The 26,154-nt window shown below is 38.0% G+C and overlaps 1 protein-coding gene across 3 annotated transcripts in view; it reads left to right on the top strand.

The window, feature by feature from the left end:
- col18a1b (collagen type XVIII alpha 1 chain b) overlaps positions 1-24,419 on the top strand; it is a 64,193-nt gene extending 39,774 nt beyond the window's left edge. For all 3 annotated transcript variants that reach the window (XM_056459732.1, XM_056459731.1, XM_056459730.1), the window contains exons 9-38: positions 1,073-1,108; positions 1,433-1,573; positions 8,176-8,229; positions 8,314-8,358; positions 8,445-8,507; positions 9,099-9,218; positions 9,491-9,559; positions 9,808-9,834; positions 9,924-10,022; positions 10,104-10,139; positions 10,240-10,323; positions 11,140-11,175; positions 11,464-11,523; positions 11,723-11,800; positions 11,894-11,929; positions 12,109-12,162; positions 12,453-12,524; positions 12,621-12,677; positions 12,778-12,811; positions 13,326-13,379; positions 13,510-13,544; positions 13,624-13,737; positions 13,818-13,974; positions 14,139-14,212; positions 14,323-14,451; positions 18,863-18,895; positions 19,379-19,573; positions 21,208-21,405; positions 21,486-21,601; positions 23,391-24,419. In XM_056459732.1, coding sequence (XP_056315707.1) covers positions 1,073-1,108; positions 1,433-1,573; positions 8,176-8,229; positions 8,314-8,358; positions 8,445-8,507; positions 9,099-9,218; positions 9,491-9,559; positions 9,808-9,834; positions 9,924-10,022; positions 10,104-10,139; positions 10,240-10,323; positions 11,140-11,175; positions 11,464-11,523; positions 11,723-11,800; positions 11,894-11,929; positions 12,109-12,162; positions 12,453-12,524; positions 12,621-12,677; positions 12,778-12,811; positions 13,326-13,379; positions 13,510-13,544; positions 13,624-13,737; positions 13,818-13,974; positions 14,139-14,212; positions 14,323-14,451; positions 18,863-18,895; positions 19,379-19,573; positions 21,208-21,405; positions 21,486-21,601; positions 23,391-23,595 — 2,511 coding nt within the window. In that variant the 3' untranslated portion in view covers positions 23,596-24,419. The remainder of the gene's footprint in view (positions 1-1,072; positions 1,109-1,432; positions 1,574-8,175; positions 8,230-8,313; positions 8,359-8,444; positions 8,508-9,098; positions 9,219-9,490; positions 9,560-9,807; positions 9,835-9,923; positions 10,023-10,103; positions 10,140-10,239; positions 10,324-11,139; positions 11,176-11,463; positions 11,524-11,722; positions 11,801-11,893; positions 11,930-12,108; positions 12,163-12,452; positions 12,525-12,620; positions 12,678-12,777; positions 12,812-13,325; positions 13,380-13,509; positions 13,545-13,623; positions 13,738-13,817; positions 13,975-14,138; positions 14,213-14,322; positions 14,452-18,862; positions 18,896-19,378; positions 19,574-21,207; positions 21,406-21,485; positions 21,602-23,390) is intronic.
- Positions 24,420-26,154: the final 1,735 nt, after the last annotated feature.

The following is a 26,154-nucleotide window of genomic DNA, read 5'->3' as shown; positions in this document are numbered from 1 at the left end:
GCTGAGATTTTAGATACTTTTAGAAGGCTGTCACTCCAAGGCACAGTTTTTCATCCCTGTCCTCTCTAGTTTACCTGGGCAGTAGATGGTGGTGCATTGAGGAAGCATGACCTAATGATCCGGACTTTAGGAATGCCAGAACATTGAAACCCTTATAGGCTTCTCCTGCAGGTCCTTTTCGATCTCTCTGAAGGCCATTTGGGTTTTCAGAGATACCCAGTAGAATCCAATGTATCATGTCTTAAGTTTGGCCCAGGCAAGTTTCACATTATTTCAAGACCCCGATCTGGTTATGCACCCAGGCTTCCTATAATGTCCCACAAGACCAAGTAATAGACCTGCAAGCACTGCCCATGGAGGATGCAGGCCCAGCCATTCCTTATATGCCCTGTCCAAGACCTACATTGCATTGGACTGCACACAAAGTTCAGAGGTTCTTATCAGATCCTTGTCTGTTTTGTAGGCCAGCAAAGAGAAGTGCCTTCTCTAGGCTAGTCCACTTGATACTGATGCTATTACCTGGACATAACCAGACGTGCCCCCTGAGATCATGACTCATTCCCTGAGCGTTAGTGCATGGCACCTCTCTAGCAGACATTACTAGAGCTGTTAGCTGGGCAACACCTAACTCATTTACAAGATGCTACATTCTTCAATTGGCTCCTGTGTATTAGGCAAGTGGTGAGGAAACGGAGCTCAGTTTTAGACTTGCTGTGCCATTCTCCCTAACCTGGACATGCATGTGCTTATTATTACTCTGCTAGTAATTTTCCCAACCAGTGAACCTTAGAGAGTTCTTCCATAGCTCCCACTGTCCAACTTGGTGGAAGAGACCGATGTTTAGCTCAGTCAACCCTCCAACCACCATGATATTTAGTGCCTAAGTGGAACGCTCCAATTTATCTTTGATCAACCTATTTCTGAATATGGGTATACACTTAAGACTTCCAATCACATCCTTAATATGGGGAAAACTTTAACTAAATTGACAGGCATATTGTTGTGAAGACGATCATTAATCTATCTTGATAAATGAGCTAATGCTTGTTTTTTGTTGTAATATTCTCTTCAGACATTTGTGGATATGGAGGGTTCTGGATCATCTCAGGTATGTTTCAGTAATATCTTCTAGTTTAAGTTTATGTTATTATCAGTAGTAGTGTATATAGCTGAAGACTTTGATTTACTAAACAGGACAAATTTGCACAAGAGCTTCATCCCATAAAATCACTAATGGGAGTAAAAAGTAATGTGGATGTAAATTAAGCTGATTTCCGTAATGACCAAAAACAGTCTAAATTACTGTATTTGATAATCATTTATATGTAATCTAACAGAGCACGCAGGTAAATGGATTAAGACAAAATGCCTCATTACTAGGTGCCTTAACCTTAGTAAACCATGTTTATATATGTTTTCTTAAACTTTTTAGGGTTTATGTTGTCCTGGTCCACCAGGGCCTCCTGGACCCCCTGGGCCACCAGGTCCAGAATGGGAAAGTGGATCAGAATTTGAGCCCACTGAAATTTCCCCAACTGGTCTACCTGGACAAAATGTGTTCCGTGGACGTCCGGTAAGAAAAGAAAATCTGTTCATTAAAGGTGTTGTGATTGCTTTAATGCATTTCTTGAAATTATTTTTTTTTTTTAATACTTTATTTCTAAGGATTTTTTTATACATTTGCACAAAAAAAAAAACAAAAAAAAAAAACAAACAGTCAACAACAACAAAACAAAATATACAAACAAATATCCCCAACACTACTTTCCCTTTTGTGGCTTTAACAGAAGATATACATAGCTAACAGTCTGCAAATATAAAGTCCTCAAGCGTCACACAAATGCACAGCAAGTGTACGTATCGGTTGCATACACAACTTCAGTACAGTAATGGCAAACAGAAGAATGAATGTAAAAAAAGAAAAATGCAAAAAGATAAACGATTCACATAAAAAGTGAACAATTCAGTGTGTAATAAAAGGAGGGTTCTGTATACCTTTATTACAAGCACTGCCATTGTGAAAGGCATTACAAAGTTACAGTGACATGAAAGAGGAATAATAAAAAATAAAATAATAATAAATTAAATTAAAAATAAAATAAAAGGGGGGGGGTCTTTTGGGATTATATGAGATTTTTCATATCCTCCTGCTCTAAACATTGTAAATTGTCAACGTATGTAAGAAAGGGAGACCATGTTTTAAAAAAGTTATTTTTTGAACCTCTGAGAGTAAATTTGATTTTTTCAAGCTGAATAAAATACATCACGTCTTTAATCCATCTACTATGTGTTGGGGCCTCAGTTTTTTTCCAATACAAAAGAATTAAACGCCTTGCCAATAGTGTGGTAAAAGCAATTACTCTACATATTTCTTCTTTAAGCACAATATTTTCTGGGCTGGTTCCAAAAATTGCCAACAGGGGTTCAGGTTCAATAAGAAAACCATACATATAACTAAATGATTGAAAAATATCTTTCCAAAACTTCCCTAGATTTGGGCAGAACCAAAACATGTGGGCAGTTGTGGCAGGTGAATTTGAGCATCTACTGCATGCTGGACTAACAGTAGGATAGATCTTAGACAATTTTAAATTTGTGAAATGTAAACGATGAAGTATTTTAAATTGAATAAGGGCATGTCTGGTACAGTGTGATGATGAGTGTACTTTATTTAAAATACCATCCCATTCTGATTCTGTAAAGTCTCTGTTCAAGTCAAGCTGCCAAGAGGTTTTAATATGTTCTAGACTTTGAGGATCTATTGTACATATGAAAGAGTATATTTGAGAAACTAGTCCTTTACTTTCGGGTTTTAAGTCTAACAATGTATCAATTACTGAAGCAGTAGGTAATTCAGGAAAAGATTTAAATTTTGACTTAACAAAGCTTCGTATTTGCAGAAATCTGAAAAAGTTGTTTTTGGGCAGAGAAAAATTTTGGACAAGCTCTTCAAAGGAGCAGAAAATATTATTAATAAATAAATCTTTCAGGCATTTAATCCCCTTCTCCTCCCACACCCGGAATGCAGAGTCCATACAAGATGGGGCAAATAAACAGTTAGAGGCAATGGGACCTGCAATTGAGAGAGCCTGAAAGCCAAAATGCTTTCTAAACTGTGACCAAATTTTTAGTGTATGTACAACTATTGGATTAAAAGAGGTCATATAATTCTTTTCTGAAATTGGGAGTGATGCACATATCAGAGATTTAAGAGAAACTCTGGAACAAGCTCTTTCACCCTGTACCCACAGCGGAATTGATTCTGGGTCCAAAAGAGAAACCCAATACAGAATTTTTTGAATGTTGCTTGCCCAGTAGTAAAACAAAAAATTTGGCAGTGCCATGCCTCCTTGGGATTTATTCTTCTGGAGGAATGATTTTCTAATACGAGGTGATTTACCTCCCCATATAAAATGGCTTATCAATTTATCTATGTTACAAAAAAACTGTTTTCTTATGAATATAGGTATATTTGAAAAAAGGTATAAAAACCGTGGGAGAACTGTCATTTTAATTAGATTAATTCGTCCAGCCAGTGAAAGAGGTAATGTGGACCATTTCTTGAAATCTTGTTTACAACGTTTTAATAGGGGATAAAAGTTAGCTTTGAACAAGCCATTAAAGGAGCGAGTAACTGAAATGCCTAAATATTTTAACTTATCCTGAACCACTTTAAATGGTATTGTGTGGGAAGATCTAACTAGAGGGGCATCAATCTCAAAATACTCTGTTTTGTGCATATTTATTTTATAGCCTGAAATTTTTCCAAAATCTTCTAGGACTGACAGTATGTGAGGTATTGAATGAGTTGGATTGGAGACATATAAAAGAACGTCATCTGCATATAAGGAGATTTTATGTTCATTGCCATTCCGAGTGATACCTGTAAAAATAGTAGATTGACGAAGTAATATGGCCAAGGGCTCAATCGAAATGGCAAACAGCAAAGGCGAAAGGGGGCAACCCTGCCTTGTACCTCTATACAAGGAGAAATATTCAGAATAAATATTATTTGTGCACACTGAGGCTATTGGGGCAGAATATAAAAGCCTGATCCAGGAGATCAAATTTTCAGGGAAGCCAAATTTTTTGAGAGTTAAGAAAAGATATTCCCACTCAACTCGATCAAACGCTTTTTCAGCATCAAGGGAAACTATGACTTCATTCATATCAGAGTATGAGTCTGTGTACATTACATTAAACAAACGACGCAAGTTATTAAACGAATTACGCCCACGAATGAAGCCTGTTTGATCGCCATGTATTACTGCTGGACAAATTGGTTCAAGGCGCAACGCAAGAGCCTTGGCCAGTATCTTAAGATCCACATTTAGCAGTGAAATTGGCCTATATGATTCACAGAAAATGGGGTCCTTATTTTCTTTTAACAAGAGTGAGATGGATGCCTGTGTGAGAGTCAGTGGGAGAGAGCCCCTCTTGAAAGATTCATTATATACTGCTACAAGAAGTGGACTCAGTAAAGCTGAGAACTTCTTGTAGAACTCTATGGGGAAGCCATCTGGCCCAGGTGCTTTACCACTCTGCATAGCCACGATGGCTTCCATGATCTCTTGTTGTCTGATACAGTTTCCCAGTTCAGAATCAATGTTAACAGGGGGGAGATTTAATTTCTCAAAAAATGATTCAAAAACAGAAGCGTTTTTAGTACATTCTGATGAATATAAAGAGGAATAATATTCAAAAAATCTATTATTTATATCATGGGGAGTGTGTAATACAGAGCCAGAAACGGATTGGATTTGACTGATCATTTTGGAAACATCGCATTGGCGGGCTTGGTAGGCCAATAATTTACTGGCTTTATCACCAAATTCATAATATTTGTGGCGGGTCTTCAATAGCCTTTTCTCTTCTTGAGAAGTTGTCAAGAGATTAAACTCCGTCTGAAGGCGCAGTCTTTCCTTGTATAATTTAGGACATTGTTTCACAGCATATTGCTCATCTAACTTGCCTATCTCATCTGAAATGTCTTTAAGCTTGATAATCTCTTGTTTCTTGGTGTAGGAGGAGAAGGAAATAATCTTTCCACGTATAACGGCTTTAAGAGCCTCCCATAATGTGGCTCTTGAGATTTCTGGTGTATCATTTGTCTCAAAAAAAAAGATTATTTCTTTTGATAAGAATGTAACAAATTTTTCATCTGACAATAATAGAGAGTTTAACCTCCAGGGTCTGACACCTGAATGATAATTAGGGAAGCTAAGTTTAAATGAGAAAGGAGCATGGTCCGATATTACAATGTTATGATATTTGACAGATGAAATAAGAGATATTAGAGTTTTATCGGTCAAAAAGAAATCAATACGGCTGTAGGTATGATGTACAGGAGAAAAGAATGAGAATGCTTTAGAGGAGGGGAAATAAAATCTCCATGGGTCAATTAGCCCATATTGTTCACAAAAATCTTGTATAAGCACAGCGGATTTAGCAGGCGGTACGACTCTGCTTGAGGATCTGTCTAACGACGTATCCAAAACACAATTATAGTCACCTCCTATAATCAAAGCATGATTGTCAACTGATGGAACTGTGCTAAAAACTTTGCTGAAGAAAGAACAATCATCAAAGTTTGGGGCATAAATGTTGATCAGTATTACTTGTTTATCAAATAGACGGCCTGTCACAATGATATATCTACCATTAATGTCACTAATGACATTATCAGTGACAAATGGGACATCCTTTCTAATAAGTATAGCAGTACCTCTGCTTTTAACATTAAAGGAGGAATGAAAAACCTGCCCACCCCAAGATCGTTTAAGTTTCACCACATCTGCATTTAACATGTGTGTTTCTTGCAGAAAAGCTATTCCTGTATTTAGGAGATGCAAATGTGACATAACCTTATTCCTCTTAATCACATTATTAATGCCTTTCACATTCCAAGTCACAAAATTGATCTCACTTACTTGATGCTTGGACATTTTCTACAGGAAAACAATTAGTAAGTGAATCAAAATAGGACAAGAGAGACTATACATGATTATAAACATTAACAACACATAACTTAAGCATTTGCTGACATGAAGGGATTCTAACTGAGAGCTAATAAACAAAAAAAGCCACACAAAAAACCCACCCACCCTTAAAACTAAACCCAACATAACTATATGAAACCAAACATCCACTGGTTTACAGTGTACCATCACTTACCAGTTATCATTTCTACTCTGCAATGTAAAAAAATAAATAAATCAATCAAATAAAAATAGTTATAATAAAATGAAAAAAAAAAAAATTTAATATAATAATAATGAATAATAAAAACCTCTCTTCACAAAATGAAACATTAACGTTACCAAGAGCACCGTTTTATCTTAATATGAACACTTTCAAACAACGATGATGAACTAGATTAACAGATGAATCAGTTTTTGAATAGTCCGTTTAATCACTGAAGTGATTATGTAATTGAGAATACGTTTAGGAACATGAGCAGTTACGGAGCAGTCTACTATGAGACATTTATAGCTGCTTGCTTATTGCGGGTGGCAAAACCTCTTGAATGAATTCAGTAGCTTGCTGAGGAGAATCAAAGAAATGTTTCTGACCATTATGGGTGACTCGTAAACGTGCAGGGAAGAGAAGCCCGAATTCTATACCGGCTTCCCTCAGCCGTGCTTTGATCGGGTTGAACGCTGCTCTCTTCTTAGCCACCTCCGCGCTCACGTCTGGATAAAAGTGAATCCGAAAGCCGTTGTAAAGAAGCTGTCCCTTTTCCCGTGCGAGTCTAAGAATTAGTTCCCTCATCTGGAAGTGGTGAATTCGAACAATAAAGGGCCTCGGGGGTTGGTTTGACTTTGGTATGGGAGCCAGGGAGCGATGCGCTCTGTCCACCACCGGGGGCTTGGGAAAACTGTCCTTTCCGAATACTTTAAGTAGAAGTTCCTCAATAAATGCAGTTGGAAGCGCGCCCTCAGTGTGCTCAGGAATGCCAATTATTCTTACGTTGTTCCTTCTTGAGCGATTTTCTAAATCGTCGAGTTTCATTTTCATTCGTTCGTTATCTTTGGTCAAAGCTGCGCATGCAGTTTCCAAAGAAGTGACGCGGCCATCTACGTCGGTTAATGATTCCTCGACATCTTTCAATTTTTCCCCCTGGGTTTGCAGCGATGCTTTCACAGCTGAAATGGAGGTTTTTAGCTCGGAAAGAATCTCCACTCTGAGCGCTGCGACCTCTGATCTGATGCCCCCAAGAAGCTCGCGGATGTCGTCTCCCTGTGTCGAAGCCGCCATACCCGCCGCTTGCACGTTATCCTCCTCAGTTATTTCAGTGTTCTTTTTTGTATTACCTCTCGGCATATTAAGTTATAAGCGCTGTCACGATGTCCTATTAATGTTGCGTAAAATATCAGATGCACTTAAAGCGTGTAGAGAACTTAGATTAATCAAAGTGATTAAAAGCAATATTCAGAGCAGAAACCTCCGACTTCTTACTCCGCCATCATACCGGAAGTCCCCTTTTCTTGAAATTATTAAACATAAATGCTCTCTACTCAAATCAGCTCAATCTTATTGAAAAAAAAAAACGTTTCAGAAATGACACACAATAACACATAACCCTTAAAATACACATTACATACAACACAGCCTTACAGACTGAGATAAATTCAAAACAACACAGCAAAAACTAGTAGCAAGTTATGTTGCCTGTAAGCATTTACTGTAACTGGGAGGCAATTTTGTTTTTCTTTTAATTTCAGCAGTATAGCACAACAGTTAAATAAAAGCCCAAATCAGAAAAAGTTGGGACGGCATAGAAAGTGAATTTATTTTGGCTTGTATTTCATTGCAGACAGTACAACAAACATTATTTCATTGTATCCTTATGATTTTACTTATTTATTTTTTATTTTTTCAAAATAAACATTCCAATTTTGGTTCTTGTAACACATTTGAAAAAAAGTTGGAACAGTAAAGCACGTACCCCTTTATAATGTTGCCATTTCTTTTTACAACACTTAAAAGACATTTAGGCACTGAAACCCAAATCATGCGTCAAATAGTGTTTATAGTTTAGGGAAACGTGTGTGCTTTTTGGAATATTGTTTTATAATTAAAGCTAGGTTATAGTGCTTTAGCAATCAATAAAAACTGCAACATGATAATTTTTGGATGTTTGGGAGAATTCATTTAATTATTTCTATAACTCAGGGGCCCCCGGGTCGACCTGGAAAACCTGGTCCTCCTGGTCCCCCAGGTCAAAAGGTAATTGAAATATTCAAAACAAATTCATATACAAAGTGTTCAAATAAATTACAACAGCTTCTATATATATATATTTTTTTTTAGGGAGACTGTGGGAAGCTAGACTCGTCTGGAGTTTCCGGGGAAAGAGTAAGAAATGTGATGCTAGCATGTGAAATCAATAGGATGTTAAGATTTAATTACGTAATTCTGAAAATTCTTTCTTTTCCATGTAGCAAAGCTCCTCCAGTTGGTTTTTTACCAACTGGTTTCCATCATGGGAGACTAGTGAGGCACAGGTATCCTAAAGTCATGCATGACAGCTGGGTGTGGTGTCAAAAGAGTGTGAATGAAAATCATTATCTTTGCTGTGATGTGCACACACACTTTATATATATATAAAACTCTTTGAATAAACTTAGCTTTTAGTGTGATAATGGTTGAGACAATTTATTATATGGAAAGGAGTCTGGTTGCAGACTGTGTGCAATTGCAAGCTGAGATGCATGCAATGCTTTTAATGCACATACCTAACCTCAGCCCTGACCCTACCCCTCACAGTGATGTCACAAGCTCTATTGAGTGCACTGTCTGACATTGCCTCTTTGAGACATGCAATGTCGGCTTGCATATGCAAGTCTGCACCCAGATACTATTGTTTATATTTAGTCTTAGTGGATTAGATCTTCTTATGCAACAGCTGCTGCTGTTGTTGATCTGTTAGCTTGTCAGATTCATTAGATTTTAGAAAATGGGGATTCTTCCATGTGTCATATTTCCATGTTTTGGAGCTGATATCAAAGTGAACCCATAAACCAATGTCTGATAAATGTTTGTATTCTTGGGTCAGTCTTATAATATTTCCCCAAATCCAATTCCTTTCTCTTCAGGGTCCAGAAGGCTCATCAGGGATGCCAGGCCAGGAAGGTCTGGTTGGGCTGCCTGGGCCCATGGGTCCTCAGGGACATCCAGGACCTCCTGGCCTCCCTGGACCTGCCTTCCAAATTACTGTAAGTTATTAAGTCTTTTAGCACCCTTAACATTTTTAACTGGTATCATAAATGATCAGTTGACCTTTTAGCCATAGATTATTAAAACAAAAAACTCCAAATTTGCTAGAGTGGTGTGAGGAACACAATTTAACCAAAGAAACTGGTCAAAGGTGTTTTGTTAGAATGTTAATCTCAGGACTCACAAAGACTGCAATCACACAGAACTTGTGCTTCTACGGGGCCTAGCACATGATCTGCCATATCAGTTGTTTTTTTGTATGTGTTTTCAGAGAGATGGAAATAAAACAGGGATAGACCTTCATTACATTCCAGGAGCTGTGGGGCTACCAGGTCCACAGGTAACAAGTGGTCTTCTCAAATACAAGGATCAGTAACCCACCCAAACTGATCAAAGTAATTTCCCAAGAAAGCCTAGCTGTAACAGAGGCCCAAATCTCAAGTATTGGTGGACCGATATACCTCCAATGATGACATATCACCCAATATTTGTTTGTTTTTTCAAATAAACTATGAATGGCAATTACATTTTTATTACATCAACACAGTGTTTATTCTTTATTTTTCTAATGATTTCTTTCCTCTACAGGGACCTCAGGGGATACCTGGACTTCCGGTGAGATTATGTGAAAGAAAGCTGCCAGATTATTGTAATGTTCATCAGGTCCAAAATTAGATCTCTTTTCTGAACTTTAAACTCTGCAGGGCAAACCTGGTTTACCAGGTATCCCAGGCCAAAAAGGTGATGAGGGACAACGAGGACGAGAAGGAATACCTGGATTAGATGGCTTTCCAGGACAAATAGTGAGTGAATATTGACTAGCTCGAAGCTGTGACATGAATGAAAATATTGGAGCGTTTAAATGATTTGTTGAATTTTTACAGGGACTAAAAGGGGAGAGAGGGTGGAAAGGTGACCGAGTGAGTTTTTTTTCTAAAATAAAAAGGATTTGGGAACACTTAAGTGTAGGTTTAGAATGGCTGTAGAAAATGTTATGGTAATATTTTTATTTGTTTTTAGGGTGAGCCTGGTCGTAAAACAGGGCCTCCAGGACCACCAGGGCCACCAGGTCCCCCAGGAGAAGTGACCAATGTTAATGGCAGTGTAAGTGTTATGGAGTTAAACCCTCAACACTAAAAAAAGTGATCAGCCTTCCCTTAAAATGTGTAAACCTGTTGCCCTAACATTCTTAAGTAAATGAACTTTGCATAATTACAAAAAATAAGTTCAATTTAACAGTTCCAGTAGGTTTACTCAATTTTTTCAAGTCAAGTCAGCTTGTCACTTTTTAAAGAAACTGATTTACTCACTTTATAAGTAACTAATCACCTTTTAGAACTTTGTACGACACTTCTGTTGCTAAATAAAAAAAGTCACATTTAATTTTATGATAAAGGAAGAATATAAAACTTTTGAACAACAGGTGAAAGAAAGTGATTAATATTACAATACCTCTTGCGTAACATTTATATTCAAACAGTAGAATTCCCTATTATTTTGACACCTAAATATACTGCATTATGGGCTGCACGGTGGCGCAGTGAGTAGCACGTTTGCCTCACAGCAAGAAAGTCGCTAGTTCAAGCCTCGGCTGGGTCAGTTGGCATTTCTGTGTGTTCTCCCCGTGTTTGCGTGGGTTACCTCCAGGTGCTCTGGTTTCCCCCACAAGTCCAAAAACATGTGGTACAGGTGAACAGGGTAAGCTAAATTGTCCATAGTGTATGTGTGTCAATGAGTGTGTATGAATGTTTCCCAGTGATGCGTTGCAGCGGGAAGGGCATCCGCTGTGAAAAACATATGCTGGATAAGTTGGCGGTTCATTCCACTGTGGTGACCCCAGATTAATAAAGAGAATAAACTGAAAAGAAAATGAATGAATGAACATACTGCATTATAATCCATCCATGTTTTGTTTTTTAGATGACACCTGGTTTGCCTGGTCAGGCAGGATTTCCTGTAAGTTTTTAGTGTGTACTAAAATTTTGTTGTAAGTATCATGTAAAGTAAAGGATTTATAAATATTTTTTATTGTTTTGGATAATATTAATTTCTATTGCAGCTGGTGTAACATCATCATCTAAGATTTTTAACAATTAAATAAAATCATATTTTACCTTTATTAGATCTCAATATAACTTGTGGAATAATCTTTAATATAAAATATATTTTTAGTGAACAACTTTGAAAGACTATAAGAGGTGAGAACTGTTTCTTATAATATTTTGATATACTTTTATTTTACAGGGACCATTGGGTCCAAAAGGAGATCAGGGGGAACCTGGCCTTCCAGGAGTCTCGATTAAGGTAACATATTTGATACTTTTATCAAAACCTGAGAAAAAATTCCTCTGTGTCATTATTTTAAAGTAGCCATCTTACTGTGTTAGAATTAGAAAGATGCTTAAATTGTTTACGCTTAACAACATTGTTTACATGAATTATCCAACAAGACTTTTAAATCTTTTCACATTAGATATAGATGTGGTTTGTTTTTGTTTTTTAGGGTCAGAAAGGTGAACCTGGCCTGATCTATGACTCCACTCGTAGTCCCATTTACACGGGGGGACCGACTGGACAGCTGGTGAGAGATGTGTGACTGTAATTTAATCAGACCACTTCTATACAGTACATCTAAAGTATTGTGTTCAATTAATGTAAATGCTGTCTGTTTTAGGGTGAGCTAGGACCTCCAGGGCCAGTGGGACCTGCAGTGAGTTTTTGTTTTTTGTCTTGCTTGATTGCTAAGGCTGCTGATATTTCATGTATATATATATATATATATATATATATATATATATATATATATATATATATATATATATATATATATATATATATATATATATATATATATATATATATATATATATAATGTTTTTCACTCATTAGGGACCAGCTGGGCCAAACGGACCAAAAGGAGAAATAGGAATTCCAGGCAGACCAGTGAGTATTATCTGTACAAGTGTTTCAATTACAGACAAGTAGACACGCTCTAACTATGGGACTACTGGTTCAGTGGACTTCAGTTTTTGCCTGTAGTGTCATTGTCCAACTTCTTTGTCCGATAATCCATTGTCAGTGTCTCGGCTTGACTAAGATGTTTAAACCAACAACTGTTGTTTGTAGGTACTTTATGAATGTACTGTCTTTTTATTAGCTTTGATATTGAAGTTTTAATTATTTTCATAATATATAAGTATAATTTTGATCACATAATATTCTTTATCACAAAGGGTCGACCTGGTCTGATTGGTAAAAAAGGCCAGAAAGGCGATTCAGGTGGAGCAGAGGGATACGCGTATCAAGTAAGCAACAAGCAAAATTTATTTATTTTTGTTTTCACTGTTATTATAGAAACACATATACTATATACAATACTATAGATTTCAAAATGATTTTAGGGACCCCCTGGTCCGCCTGGGCCACCTGGTCCACCTGGACTTCCAGGAAGATTTCATGTGAGTAATATTACGTAAGCTTGTTTTTTTTTTATATATATATATATAATATTTGTACTGGATCAAAAAATGTAATCTACTGTTGTAATCTACTGTTAAGGGCTATGATGATGTCAGCTCAAGATTTCCCCATGGTGAGTGTGTAATTTTCCAATCCAGTGTTTCAGTTTAGTTAAACACATATATTTACAGCATGAGAACATTTGTTTTTGTTTTAAGAATCAGTGTGCTTTTATTGCAGTTTATCTCATAGTCTGTTGAAATTTGATTTAATAAAATTGTTTAATGCACAGGTAGTTCCAGTCAGATTTGATTACAGCTCTAAATAAATGTGCTACCATCCAAGATTAATAGCAACCATAGTAACTCAGTGACAGTTGCTGGAGCCTTTTTAATCTCAAGGACACCTTGTGTGGGGGATTTCAGCAATATAATTAAAATAGTTCCAGAGATAGTTAACACTTATAACTTATTTTGATATTATAACTTATAACTATTAGATATGCCAATGTGTAAGACAATGCACACACAATCCATAATATAAATCCTTCGATTATTGCTTATGTAATTTCTGAGACATTAAGAATGTATATGTTGTAAGCAGCTACTAATTGAATAGGTATTAATATATCTCAAATTTCATCTCAGCTATCAAAGGCGACAAAGGTGAAAGAGGGGCGCCTGGCATCCCTGGTTTGCCAGGTATGATTTATTAAAGACCCAAACCGCATCAATCCATCATTATCAGTAAAACTAATATTTAGAGCACTGAATTTCAACTTTTTTCTGAACTACAAAATGTGAACTTGAATATCAACATTTCCTGCCACAGGTCTCACAACCACATTTGACATTCATGCATTTAAGGTTCGACATTTCATATTTCCTTAAGTTTTTAGTAATGTTTTGCTGAAAATGTACTCATTAATTTATTAAAATCTTGTAGCATGAGATGAAAGGGGAACCTGGTTTTAAAGGAGAGAAGGGAGAACCAGGAGGAGGATACTATGAGCCTCATTATGGTGGAGTACAAGGTCCACCAGGAAGACCTGGACCTCCGGTAACAGCACAGACATGAAATGATGCCAAATAGATAATTTTTTTAAAGGTTTAAGTTACTAAATTATTATTTTGGTATAGGGCCCAAGAGGAGAATCTATTAGTGGACCTCCAGGTCCCCCAGGATCTCCTGGAGCTCCAGGAACTGGCTATGAGGGCCGCCCAGGTAGTCCCGGACCACCTGGTCCACCAGGACTTCCAGGATCACTGCTACCAGGTGCATATGGATCCTCACAAGGTAAGGAATCCACACAGTCACAAACTTTAAGATGTCCAAACATGCAAATTTCATCTGGTGTGCTTCTTGACATGATGAAGTCTTAAATCATGTCCTGTTTATTAAATGCAAGGACTCATAAATAAAAAGTGCAGTCATTCTGTTTTAACACCTTGATCTTCTAGCTATCAGTGTTCCAGGGCCGCCTGGGCCACCTGGGCCTCCTGGACCTCCTGGACAACCTGTACATTTAAGTGGGGTGCGTTTTCACTTCTGAAACTTAGGGTCTTAGGGGACACTAATGGAAACACCTGTTAGATGTTTTTAATGAGGTTATAAGATTTTCTATTTTGTTTGTTTGTTCTACAGGTTACGGTCATGAGGTCAGTTGATACAATGGCTGCAACAACCATCCGGTATCCAGAGGGCACCCTAATTTATGTAAAAGACAGCAAAGAACTTTATTTAAGAATACATGAAGGTGTCAGAGAAGTCCTGGTAATTTTCTAGGCTTTATTACTGTTTGTCCATCTTCATGTAAAAATAAAGTGTACAGAAAGTGTACTTGGTTTGTCCATGTTCAAAAAACATGTTAGCAAGATCAGTAGATCATTCTTGTGCATTCTCATATTTAAAGTATTCCACACATCCATATTTTACTCTGTCTTAGACAAACAGGGTGTAATTTGTTTTTGCGAGCACAAATCATTTGTTGCATGCAGCCCTACTTAATCTGTCTGTATAGTCTTCTGCACAGAAACACCATGTGTAAAAGATAAGGCAATTAAAATGAAAGGGTTACTATGTAACCCTCATTCACCGAGGGAGGAATGGAAATGCTATGTGGAAAAACTTCCACTATGGGGATTTCGCCTGAAAGCCCATCATCTGAAGAGAAATAAAGTGGGCCAGTGAAATACCAGTGAATTGGCAGTGCCCAGTGAACACAGCTGGCAGCAATCTCAAATCATAATAGTTAAATATAAGACAGCCAGAGTCATATCGCTTGATAAATTTTTAAGCTGAAGAGCTGAACTAAGCTGTCCGCTGAGGTGCAATCACTATGGCGATGGAGCATAGCATTTTCGGTTTCCCCCTCAGGGAACGAGGGTTTCGTTACTCAACAGGAAGGGAACTCCAATGCTGTCTGTATAACTTCCACTTTGGGGAAATGTATGGAAAATGCCACAGTGGTTGAACTTTGCACTGGGGAGAGGTTTGCCAGGCTCCAGTGTGAGCGCACCATCATCACCAGTGACGCAGCCTTCCAATGTGTCCTCTGGCCCTAACTTACATGTACTTACTGTGAAGCGCTTAAAGGCTTATTTATATTTTTGGAAGTTATTAAATATACACCTAGTTAAATTCTAGGAATTTTATTATATAACAGTATGTTGGGAAAGCATGACTATCCCGAATGGGAAAAACGCTGCGGAGGCCACCTGCTGCCCAGAGCTAGTTTCTCGTGCCTCTGAGGAACTGAACAATGACGCAATGCTTCCCCAGCACACTGCCATCTCCGCGTCTTCACAGGGGGGATGATCGTAACTCCAACCCATTGCAGAGGGGACAGCCTTTGCTCCAGACAACTGAAGGAGGATAGCATCACACTGATCTGGCATGTTCAAGATCCTTCTCGGACAGAAACACACCACACAGCGAATGGACTCCACTTCAGGGCGTAGGCATGCCTTGTAGAGAGTGCTCTAGCCTGCGTGATGGTGTGAACCACCGAGCCGGTATGTCACCTAAGTCTTCCTTGCTCCATCTATGAACTCCACGTGAGGTTCCAGAGATCTCGGCGCAGGTGCCAGATGTTGCCTGTCCCAGAGAAGAAGGTCTTTCCTCAAAGTGATTTGCCAGGGAGGAGCCATCACGAGGAGAGGTCCGGTTGGGCCAGAGAGGCACTCTGACCTTCTCCTTATCCTCCCAGACCAAGCACAGTATCTGTGCGAGTAGGCTCACTGGAGGAAATGCATATTTGCGCATGTCCTGGAGTCAGCTGTAAGCTAGTGCATCCGTGCCAAGGGGGGCCTCGTTCAGGGAATAAAACCACCGGCAATGGGTGCTTTTGGGAGAAGCAAACAGGTCGACATGGGCTTCTCCAAAGTGCGCCCATAACAGTTGGCAGACCCGGGTTGGAGCCTCCCTTCTCCCAGGCATGGAGGCTGCTGTGAGAGCACATCTGCTGCATGGTTTAGTGGTAATTTCAGCTGTGTATGACTCCAAAGGAGCTGACAGCAAGCAAGCTGAGACATGCAGCGAGAGCGACTACCCCACATGCAGTTTATATACGCCACCATCGCCGTGCTGTCCATCACCGATAAAACACAGTGAAGAATGAGATACAATGCCAACAGCTCCAGGCAATTGATATGCCAATGCAACAGAGTTCCTTTCCACGGACCCTCGCATCACATGGCTCCCCAGCCCATACTGGAAGCATCCGTTGAGACAATGACATGCCTGGATACTTCTAGAGGCACTCTGGCCTGTAGAAATGCAGGGTCTGTCTGTCAGCTGAGGTGACAACACAGCAGAGTCACAGCCACCCGGTGTGCCCACATGCCATGCGTATCTGGGAACCCGATTGTAAAGCCAATGCTGAACCGGTTTCATATAGAGCAATCTGAGCAGCGTGAGTGTGGCTGTGGATGCCATATGCCCCAGGAGCCTCTGAAATTATTTCAGTGGAACTACAGTTTTCCTGTCGAACTCTTTCAGACAGGTCAGCATCAGCTCGGTGTGCTCTCGGGAGAGGCGTGCTGTCATAGTGATCGTGTCCAGCTCCAACCTGAGTAAAGGGATGCTCTGGACAGGGGGGAGCTTACTCTTTTCTTGGTTGACCCGAAACCCCTATCGAGTGAGTTTTATTCAGTCAGTCGTCAAGATAATTGAGTATTTGTATGCCCACGAGCTGAAGGGGCATTAGAGCACCTTTCGTGAGCTTGGTGAAAACCCACGGAGACAGGAAGAGCCCGAAATGAACATAAATCACAGAAACTGCTGATGGCATGGAAGAATGATACATGAATGTACGCATCCTTCAGATCAATTGCTGCAAACCAATCCCAATTACGAACGCATCAGGGGATGTGCTTCTGCATGAGCGGAAGGAAGCAGCTCAAAACGCACAGAAATAGGATTGCATGTAACCCACCGCTCACCCCAGCTGATAGTCTGCGGAGTCCTCAACGATGCTGCTTAGCCAGTAGAACGGGCTGGGGTGGCGGAGCAGATTTTGGAGCCACAGACGAGCGCCATTGGCAGAAACCAGCCGAAAAGGATTAGTCGGCGGCAAGAGCGGTTTTGGGAGGCCCGCCTGTAGATGACTTCTGGGATATGGATGCATTAAGAAAGTGAACTTTCTCAACATCACGCACTGAGGACATCTGGTCCTTGAGTAAGAGGGTGATCATCCGGGAGGTTAGACCATTTCTCTCACTCGAAGCTTGGATGAAGCACACTGAGGAGTGTTGGGCCCGCGGGCTTGGAGGCGGTGGGTTGACCCCCACTGTAACCCTCAGACCTGCCCGAGTGCCATCCAACTTGCAGGGAACAAGGGTGGTTTGCCCTTTTGCAAGAACTAGCTGCGAGCTTAGTTGCGCAACTGACATGTCATTGCAGTGATGACAAGCTCTACACGACTGTGTTGCTTTCTTAGGGAAATTTGCTTTTTATTCAAACTGCTTTTTCGTGAACCAGATCAATGAATGGGACCAGGGATGGGAGAATGGACCCAGCTCGACTGCCACTACTCGCGTTGTCACTCGCACTGGATCCAGGAGAAACAGCCTCTCAGGAGATGGCAGCTTTCTCTCTCGAACAAACGAATGAAGTCGAAGATTCAGCAACAAGATTTTTTCAGTTGCACGTGAGGCTTCTAAAAGCAAAAATTGTGCTGAGCGACACACGGCCGGCAGCTTCATACTCAGCTGATTGTGATTGCTGCCATCTATGTGTGCTGTGAGCTGCCAATTCATTAGCATTTCATTAACCCGTTTTATTACTCTTCAGAATCATTGGTTTTCTGGCAAAATCCCCATAGTGTCAGACTGAAACTCAAGCCTCAAGGTGTAAAAGTTGACTGTTTAAGTGCAGCAGCATTTTTATTAGTTTCAGCAGGAAAACAAGTTATATGCGTTTAATGGGAAATCATTCAAACAAATTGGTGACAATCATGACAAATAGGTTATATTCATTGTGCTAACTCAGCATTTCTCAATCCCACTCCCCTTTACCTTCAGATGTTTGTTTTAATTCACTTAGGCATTTTGTATATTTTTCTGTATGTTTTTAGGTAAAAGAACATAATTTTTGAAAACGCTGCCCAAAGTGAACGAATAAAAAAAAATGTTCATGTTTTAGTGTGCACTGTGGAAAATGGAGACTTTTAAAAACGATTTTAGTCATGTGACCAATTCACCTAACATGGTGGAAAGCAGATGTTTTGGATGCTATCCATTTTGACAGCTTTATTAAAGATGTCAGTTTGTACATGCTCAATATTACCTCTCTCAGAACATGGTATGTTTACCGGTCAACAGTCAACAGTTGCGTTATTTTGCCGCAACATTTCAAAGAGATGGAAAGTAAATAAATAGTGTCAAATTATGACACATAACATTGATGCCCCCCTGTCGCTAAGAAATTGCTTTTTTGATGTGCACAAGTGACATGATGTGAAGATTGAACAGGTAGTTTCAATGGACCAAGTCGACTGAGAAAAACTGTAATAAACTCATTGACCCATGGTAAAGCAGGAAATCAGCCAAAGGAAAGGGAGTGAGTAATCAGAATAGGTCCACTGCACTAACATTGAGGTTGACATGTTTCTGCCACCATTCTGTAATTAATTAATGTACTGCATAATTATGCCTAATGTTTCTGTTTGTCTGTGTCATTTCAGCTTGGAGAATATACCCCTTTTCCCAAGGGTCTGGTGAGTAACAAAAAATCTAATCTAATTTTAAAGTAATCAATAAAGGTACAGTCACATTTGTAAATATTAAAATAAATCTTAAAATTATGTATGCATTAAGCACTTAAACAAAAGCAGCTTTCTGTTGTCCGTGTGGTGAATTTGTGTGACCAACATGAACAGAAAAATATCTAGTAAAATATTATTTACTGTCATCATGGCAAAGATAAAATAAATCAGTTATAAGAAATGAGTTATTAAAACTATTATGTTTAGAAATGCACTGAAAAAACTTCTCTCTGTTAAACAGAAATTGGGTAAAAAAAATAAACAGGGGGGCTAATAATTTTCAACTGTATATATATATATATATATATATATATATATATATATATATATATATATATATATATATATATATATATATATATATATATATATATATATATATATATATATATATATCGCTTTCTCATTCTATGCTGCTGTGCTGTTTGTTTCTAGGATAAGAAGATGGAAGTAGGGGGGCCTCCTCAAGTGGTTCTCTACCCTTCAGATTACCCCACAGTGGCTCCACCACGAGCCCCTTACCCTCAACCCTACCCCATGCCATATGATCCCAGATTTGGATATAAACCAAGCCAAAGGCCTGTCATTCAGGAGAGATTTCCAGCTCATGTACACACCTCAGGGCGTGCGGTAAATATCTTATCTTGTAATATGAGGAATGAGTGTACAAGTCCAATAATTGGATTTTTTTTAACATTTACTGTGCTTCATAATGGATAATATCCTCAAAATTATAATACAAAAACTTAATTTCCGCCAAACTGTAAACAAACTCCATTTGCTAATAGACTTGCCGAAAGGCTTAATTACAATAATAAGCAATAATAATGCAAATTGTGGAGTGAAACTCAAGCCTCAAGGTGTTAAAGTTGACTATTTATTTGCAGCAGCATTTTGAGCAGTTTCAGCAGGAAAACAAGTTATATGTGTTTAATGGGAAATCATTCTAACAAATAGGTGACAATCATGACAAATAGATGCTAACTCAGCATTTCTCAATCCCACTCCCCTTTACCTTCAGATGTTTGTTCTAATTCCCTAATGCATTTTGCATGTTTTTCTCTCCATTTTGGCTTTCCGTAAACACTGAGATGTTTTTAGTTAACAAAAACATTTAATTTTTGAAAAAGCTGCTTAAAGTGGACGAATAAAAAAATAAACTTTTTTTTAGTGTGGACAGTAAAAATGGAAGCTTTTGAAAACGATGATGCATTTTAGGCCCAATCCCAATTTTACCCCTTAGCCCTTCCCCTTACGCGTTTTGTGCGTTCCCGTGGATCCTCTCCATTTTGAAAGCTTTATTAAAGATTAATACCAGTTTGTATATGCTCTCTTCAAAGAACATGGAATGTTTACCAGGAGATATTTTTCAGTGGTGGAAACAGACAACAGTTGCATCATTTTGCTGCAACATTTCAAAGAAATGGAAAGTAAACAAACGGCAGGCGGATATGACGCAGGTCTTACGTCTGTAGGTGAAGTAGATGAACAAAAAAGTTTTAATCGTTTTAGTGTGGATGACAGAAATAATTTAAAAATGATAGTGTGTACATGGAGTGTTTATAGACAAAAACGCTGTTTTCAAATTTAGCTGGATTAGAGGTATATTGTGTGACACTTCATTCTTTTCTAGTGGGATGCTTTGGACATTGCTGTAGTGTAAATCCATCAATGAATGTTCCAAAGGGAACCATGTACAATGTGTAGGGACGTGCCAGCCAGAATCAGTTCATGCATGGAGCTCTTCTAATTTTATCTGAACCAGATAAATCAGTGTTAAATAAGAGAAATATGCAAAATGTGCAGCTCGGTAGGGCACCAGGACTAGGATTAAGAAACTGTGCTAACTGAACATTTTGTATAATTTAAAACAGATATTGATGTCATATTTAATAACAAAGTGACATTACAATACCAATAGTTTAGTATTAGTATTACTGTACTGATACACAAAGATTTGGAGAAAGTTTTATTTATACTCTATGTGTCTAAAGATATTTCTTTTTTTTTTCAGAAATGTTGCACTAATTAATCAAAGTGACAGTATTAACAATTATTTAAAAAAAAAACAATTATTTAAAAGTTAAATATTGATTCAATAAAGAAAGAAACTGCTCTACAGAAGATAAAAGACTCATTCAACTCAAGTCAGTTCACTGTAAAAATGACAAAAAGTTAAATTAACAATATGCATACAAATAAAATTAATCATGTTTGAAATGTCTTATCATTTAAACTTGTCATAATCTGTTTTGTCACCCTAGCTGCATTTGGTTGCTCTGAACTCACCTCAGCGAGGAAACATGCAGGGCATTCGAGGTGTAGACCACCAGTGCTTCTTACAGGCCCGAGCCATTGGGCTGAAAGGAACATTCAGGGCTTTCCTGTCATCCCAGTTACAGGATCTAAACAGTATTGTGCGAAAGAACGACAAGGATCTGTTACCTATAGTAAATCTTAAAGTAAGATATTTCATTTGTCAACAAAGAACTGTTTTGTTAAGTAATAAGAATATAAAGTGAGCTGTTCAATTTTCACACAGGATGAGGAATTATTCAGCAACTGGGAGTCTATCTTTGAGGACTCAGAGGGCAAGATGTATGATGATGCACGCATCTACTCCTTTGATGGTCAAGATGTTCTTAACGATGATGCCTGGTAAGATTGACTATCATAACAGTGACCCAGACATAATCACTAACTAGAACTTATAGGAATAGTTCATCTAAAAATTATATTTTAGTCATCAACTTGAACATTCATCTTTAGAACACAAGTGATTATATTCTGGAACAAATCTAAAAGCTCCATAGACATCAAGCGTGAAATATTCAAAGCCCAAAAAGGTATTGAGAACATCAACAATATTTCTGTGAAGAAAATAAAACAAAAATCATTGACTTTATTCTTCTCTCCAGTGTGGGGGTAAATGGTTCAGTTAGATCAGAGGGAATAGACTATATACAACTGAAAAAAATTGTGCAGGAATATTAATAATTAACCAGTTAATTTTCTTTTAAACAAAAATCTATTTTACACTTGGTAGAAAAAAACATTACACGCAGTACCTTAAAGACAAAAATATCCACATTAAAACTGCAATTTTTGTTTATATATATATATATATATATATATATATATATATATATATATATATATATATATACACACACACACACTCACATGCAGACATACACTCACTAGCAATTTTATTAGGTACACCTTACTAGTACTAGGTTTTACCCCTTTTTTGCCTTCAAAACTGCCTTAATCCGTCGTGGCAGCGGTTCAACAAGGTACTGAAAATATCGCTCAGAGACTGTGGTCCATACTGACCTGATAGCATGATTTGTCGGCTGCACATCCATGATGCGAATCTCCCATTCCACCAAATCCCAAAGGTGCTTCATTGGATTGAGATCTGGTGACTGTGGAGGCCATTTTAGTACAACAGTGAACTCATTGTCATGTTCAAGAAACCGATCTGAGATGATTCACACTTTATGACATGGCGGTTATCCTGCTGGAAGTAGCCATCAGAAGATGGGTACACTGTGTTCATAAATGGATAGACATGGTCAGCAGCAAAACTCAGGTAGGCTGTGGTGTTGACATGATGCTCAATTGGTACTAATTGGCCCAAAGTCTGCCAAGAAAATATCCCCCACATCATTACATCACCACCACCAGCCTGAACCATTGATACAAGGCAGGAAGGATCCATGCTTTCATGTTGTTGGCACCAAATTCTGACCCTACCATCCGAATATCGCAGCAGAAATCGAGACTCATCAGACCAAGCAGCATTTTTCCAATCTTCTATTGTCCAATTTTGGTCAGCCTGTGTGAAATTGTAGCCTTAGCCTTGTTCTTAGCTGACAGGAGTGGCACCTGGTGTGGTCTTCTGCTGCTGTAGCTCATCCGCCTCAAGGTTGGACGTGTTGTGCATTCAGAGATGCTCTTCTGCATACCTCGATTGTAACGAGTGGTTATTTGATTTAATGTTGCCTTTCTATCAGCTCGAACCAGTCTGGACATTCTCCTCCGACCTCTGGCATCAACAAGGTATTTGCGCACATAGAACTGCCGCTTACTGGATATTTTCTCTTTTTCTGACCATTCTCTGTAAACTCTAGAGATGGTTGTGCGTGAAAATCCCAGTAGATCATCAGTTTCTGAAATACTCAGACTAGTCTGTCTGGCACCAACAACCATGCCACGTTCAGTGCCACTTAAGTTACCTTTCTTCCCCATTCTGATGCTTGGTTTAAACTGCAGCAGTTTGTCTTAACCATGTCTACATGCCTAAATGCATTGAGCTGCTGCGATGTGATTGGCTGATTAGAAATGTCCGTTAAATCAATTGGATAAATTGTGCAAATGTTTTATGATCAATGTCAGATTGTGGTTTGTATATGCGTACTAAACATTTTATGTGTGTAAATAGGCCAGAAAAGATGGTATGGCATGGATCAAGCACTCATGGACAAAGGCAGGCCGAGAGCTACTGTGAAACATGGCGAGCAGAAAGTGATGGAGTCACAGGCATGGCTTCCTCTCTTCAAGAAGGGTATCTACTTCAGCAACTACCCCGTCGCTGCACCAGCTCATACATTGTACTGTGCATTGAGAACAGCTACATTGCTGACTGAACCAAAACGAGCGCAAAACTTAAATTTGTCACAAACTGAAACTTTTTTGAGTGTGACTGGTGGTGCTTTATAGTCCTGTTGGATAGAAACTTACTGGTTATAAAATTTATTTTTATCTACTCAGTTTTCTTGTTTTTAAATACATTTGGCCAAAATCTTGTTATAAATAGAGTGCTTGGCAATGGTGGTTTTATATAATATTGCCTATGAAACAGAAAACGCAAGAACAAGACTATTTTTTTATGTTCCTTTAATTCAAAAAAACTAACCCCAACTACTTTGCAGTAAACCTGACAACACATTGTCGAAAATACTTGATCTGTTTGGGGTGGGTTCACAATTTTTTTAAAACAAATGTATGTACTATTGTATTTCAACACATAACATACTCAGGCAAAAACGTCAAAAAAGCTTGTTTCTAAATGAATGTTTGCTTGTGCCTTAAAAAGGTATCGCCAAAAACGAATTACATGAAAAAAAATGTTACTAAATAATTCTGTTTTAACTACTTTTTTGTTATTACCATTTTTATTCATATTTGTATGTGAAAGATTTTGTTAGCCTATGTTATCTTTCTTTTATACTTCGTCACTCAATCACATCAGACATTCCATGATTGCAGTGCAAATGACTGGTTGACTTTCCATAGAAAGATGACCTAAAAAATAGGTAAATCCTTTTTATGTTATTTATTTTGAGGTTTACTTTTTACATGTAACCTGAATATTGTTTTTGCTCTGCATTCTACAGTGTAAATGTGACAACTAAAATCACTCTTATTTTTACTGTATTTTTAATGACACATTAATAAAACATACAATCTACACTGTGTACATTTGTTGCTTCAATTTAAACAATTTATTGAAACTCCAAACACAGCCAATTACACTTGTCAATTTTGCTCTGAAAAAGCAATGGCATGAATGCCTTGTATGAGTTGATTTTAAATTAATGTGAAATAATTAACTACCGTACTATCACACAAGCAAGAGTGAAGTCCTCCCATTTTATTGGTATAATTGCAAATGAACTGATTTCATACAACAGTTCAACAATAACAACGATTCTTAACGATGCCATAGAATGCGTTGATACATTGTTCAAATGGTATATATGTACAGGGACTTTTAATTTTCAGTAAGCCAGCTTAAGCTCTTATTTTGCACTATCATCCCATTATGAAACTGCCTCATTTAGGGTCTGGTTTCTATAAAAAATCTAAAATCTTCACTGCCTGATTGAGATACGATGTAAAAGGAGCCTCAGACTGGACAAGGAGCACTGCATTAAATCAATTATTTCCACATGCCTTTAAAATGTGTAAAAAAAATAATAATAATAAAATAAAATAATAATAATAATATATATATATATATATATATATATATATATATATATATATATATATATATATATATATATATATATATAAATTACCACAGTATTCTGTTCGCCTGCTCTTCCTGACAGTTGTGTTTAAATGGCCTTTTATCCCTTTTTTACACTTGAACAACTAAATGAATGCTTAAGTCTGCTTAACTGACTATATTTAAATAAATAACATTATCAATGCTGTAAAAGGAACCTTTTTTCATCTGTGGCTGAAAAGCACTTGCTGTGCATATAGTCCATATCTACAATGAAGGTAGGTAATTATGAAACATCTCTAGAAATGGTTTTACAAAACCACTGATATACCTAGAAATGGTCCCTACAAAAAAAAATCTAACTTTTTACCTTATTTGGAAGGGTTGTGGATGTTAAGGGTCATGAAACCACCTCTTTCAGTTCAAATTTACCTTAGAAATTTAATAGCACAAGAAAGCAAGCAGAGCGAGCAGCAGTCATCTGTCAGTGGGCTATTATGACAAAAAAACAAATAAATCAGAGGTAAGCATGAGGAAATACTAGATTTTCATATTTAAAATGTTTATTTAAAAATTGATACACATACTTACTTTGAAGAGACAGAAAAGTCCTCGGGGCCTGGGGCATTTGAAAGTAAGGCTCTGTCAGCGTTTGAATGCTATGTAAATACACTGATGAATCAGCTGATATAGATGCTGCTTTTAAACATGTTTCAGTGTTCGTGGCTGTTTAATTGCTGTAATCTCAATAGCAAACATAGCAGCCAATCAATGTCACTACTGGGGTTTGCATATTAATGATCCTGAATATCCCTAATATAACGTCACAATCGATGTATTGTTGGTCTATTTTTTTCTTGGATTTTACACTCAGGGTTTACATAAAAACAAAGTAATAATGGTGTGTAAGACTCATGGACACATAATTCAGCTATATGGTATAACAATATTTTACTCCATGAAACCTACTTTTTTTTTTTTTATTTAACAAACTACTTTAACATGGGCGACGCAGTGGCACAGTAGGTAGTGCTGTCACCTCACAGCAAGAAGGTCGCTGGTTCAGGTGGCGTTTCTGTGTGGAGTTTGCATGTTCTCCCTGCTTTCGCGTGGGTTTCCTCCGGGTGCTCCGGTTTCCCCCACAGTCCAAAGACATGCGGTACAGTTGAATTGGGTAGGCTAAATTGTCCTT

The sequence above is a fragment of the Danio aesculapii genome, chromosome 6 (genome assembly GCF_903798145.1).
Source record: "Danio aesculapii chromosome 6, fDanAes4.1, whole genome shotgun sequence".
Classification (NCBI taxonomy): Eukaryota; Metazoa; Chordata; class Actinopteri; order Cypriniformes; family Danionidae; genus Danio; species Danio aesculapii.
This window is presented reverse-complemented; position numbering and strand designations above follow the sequence as displayed.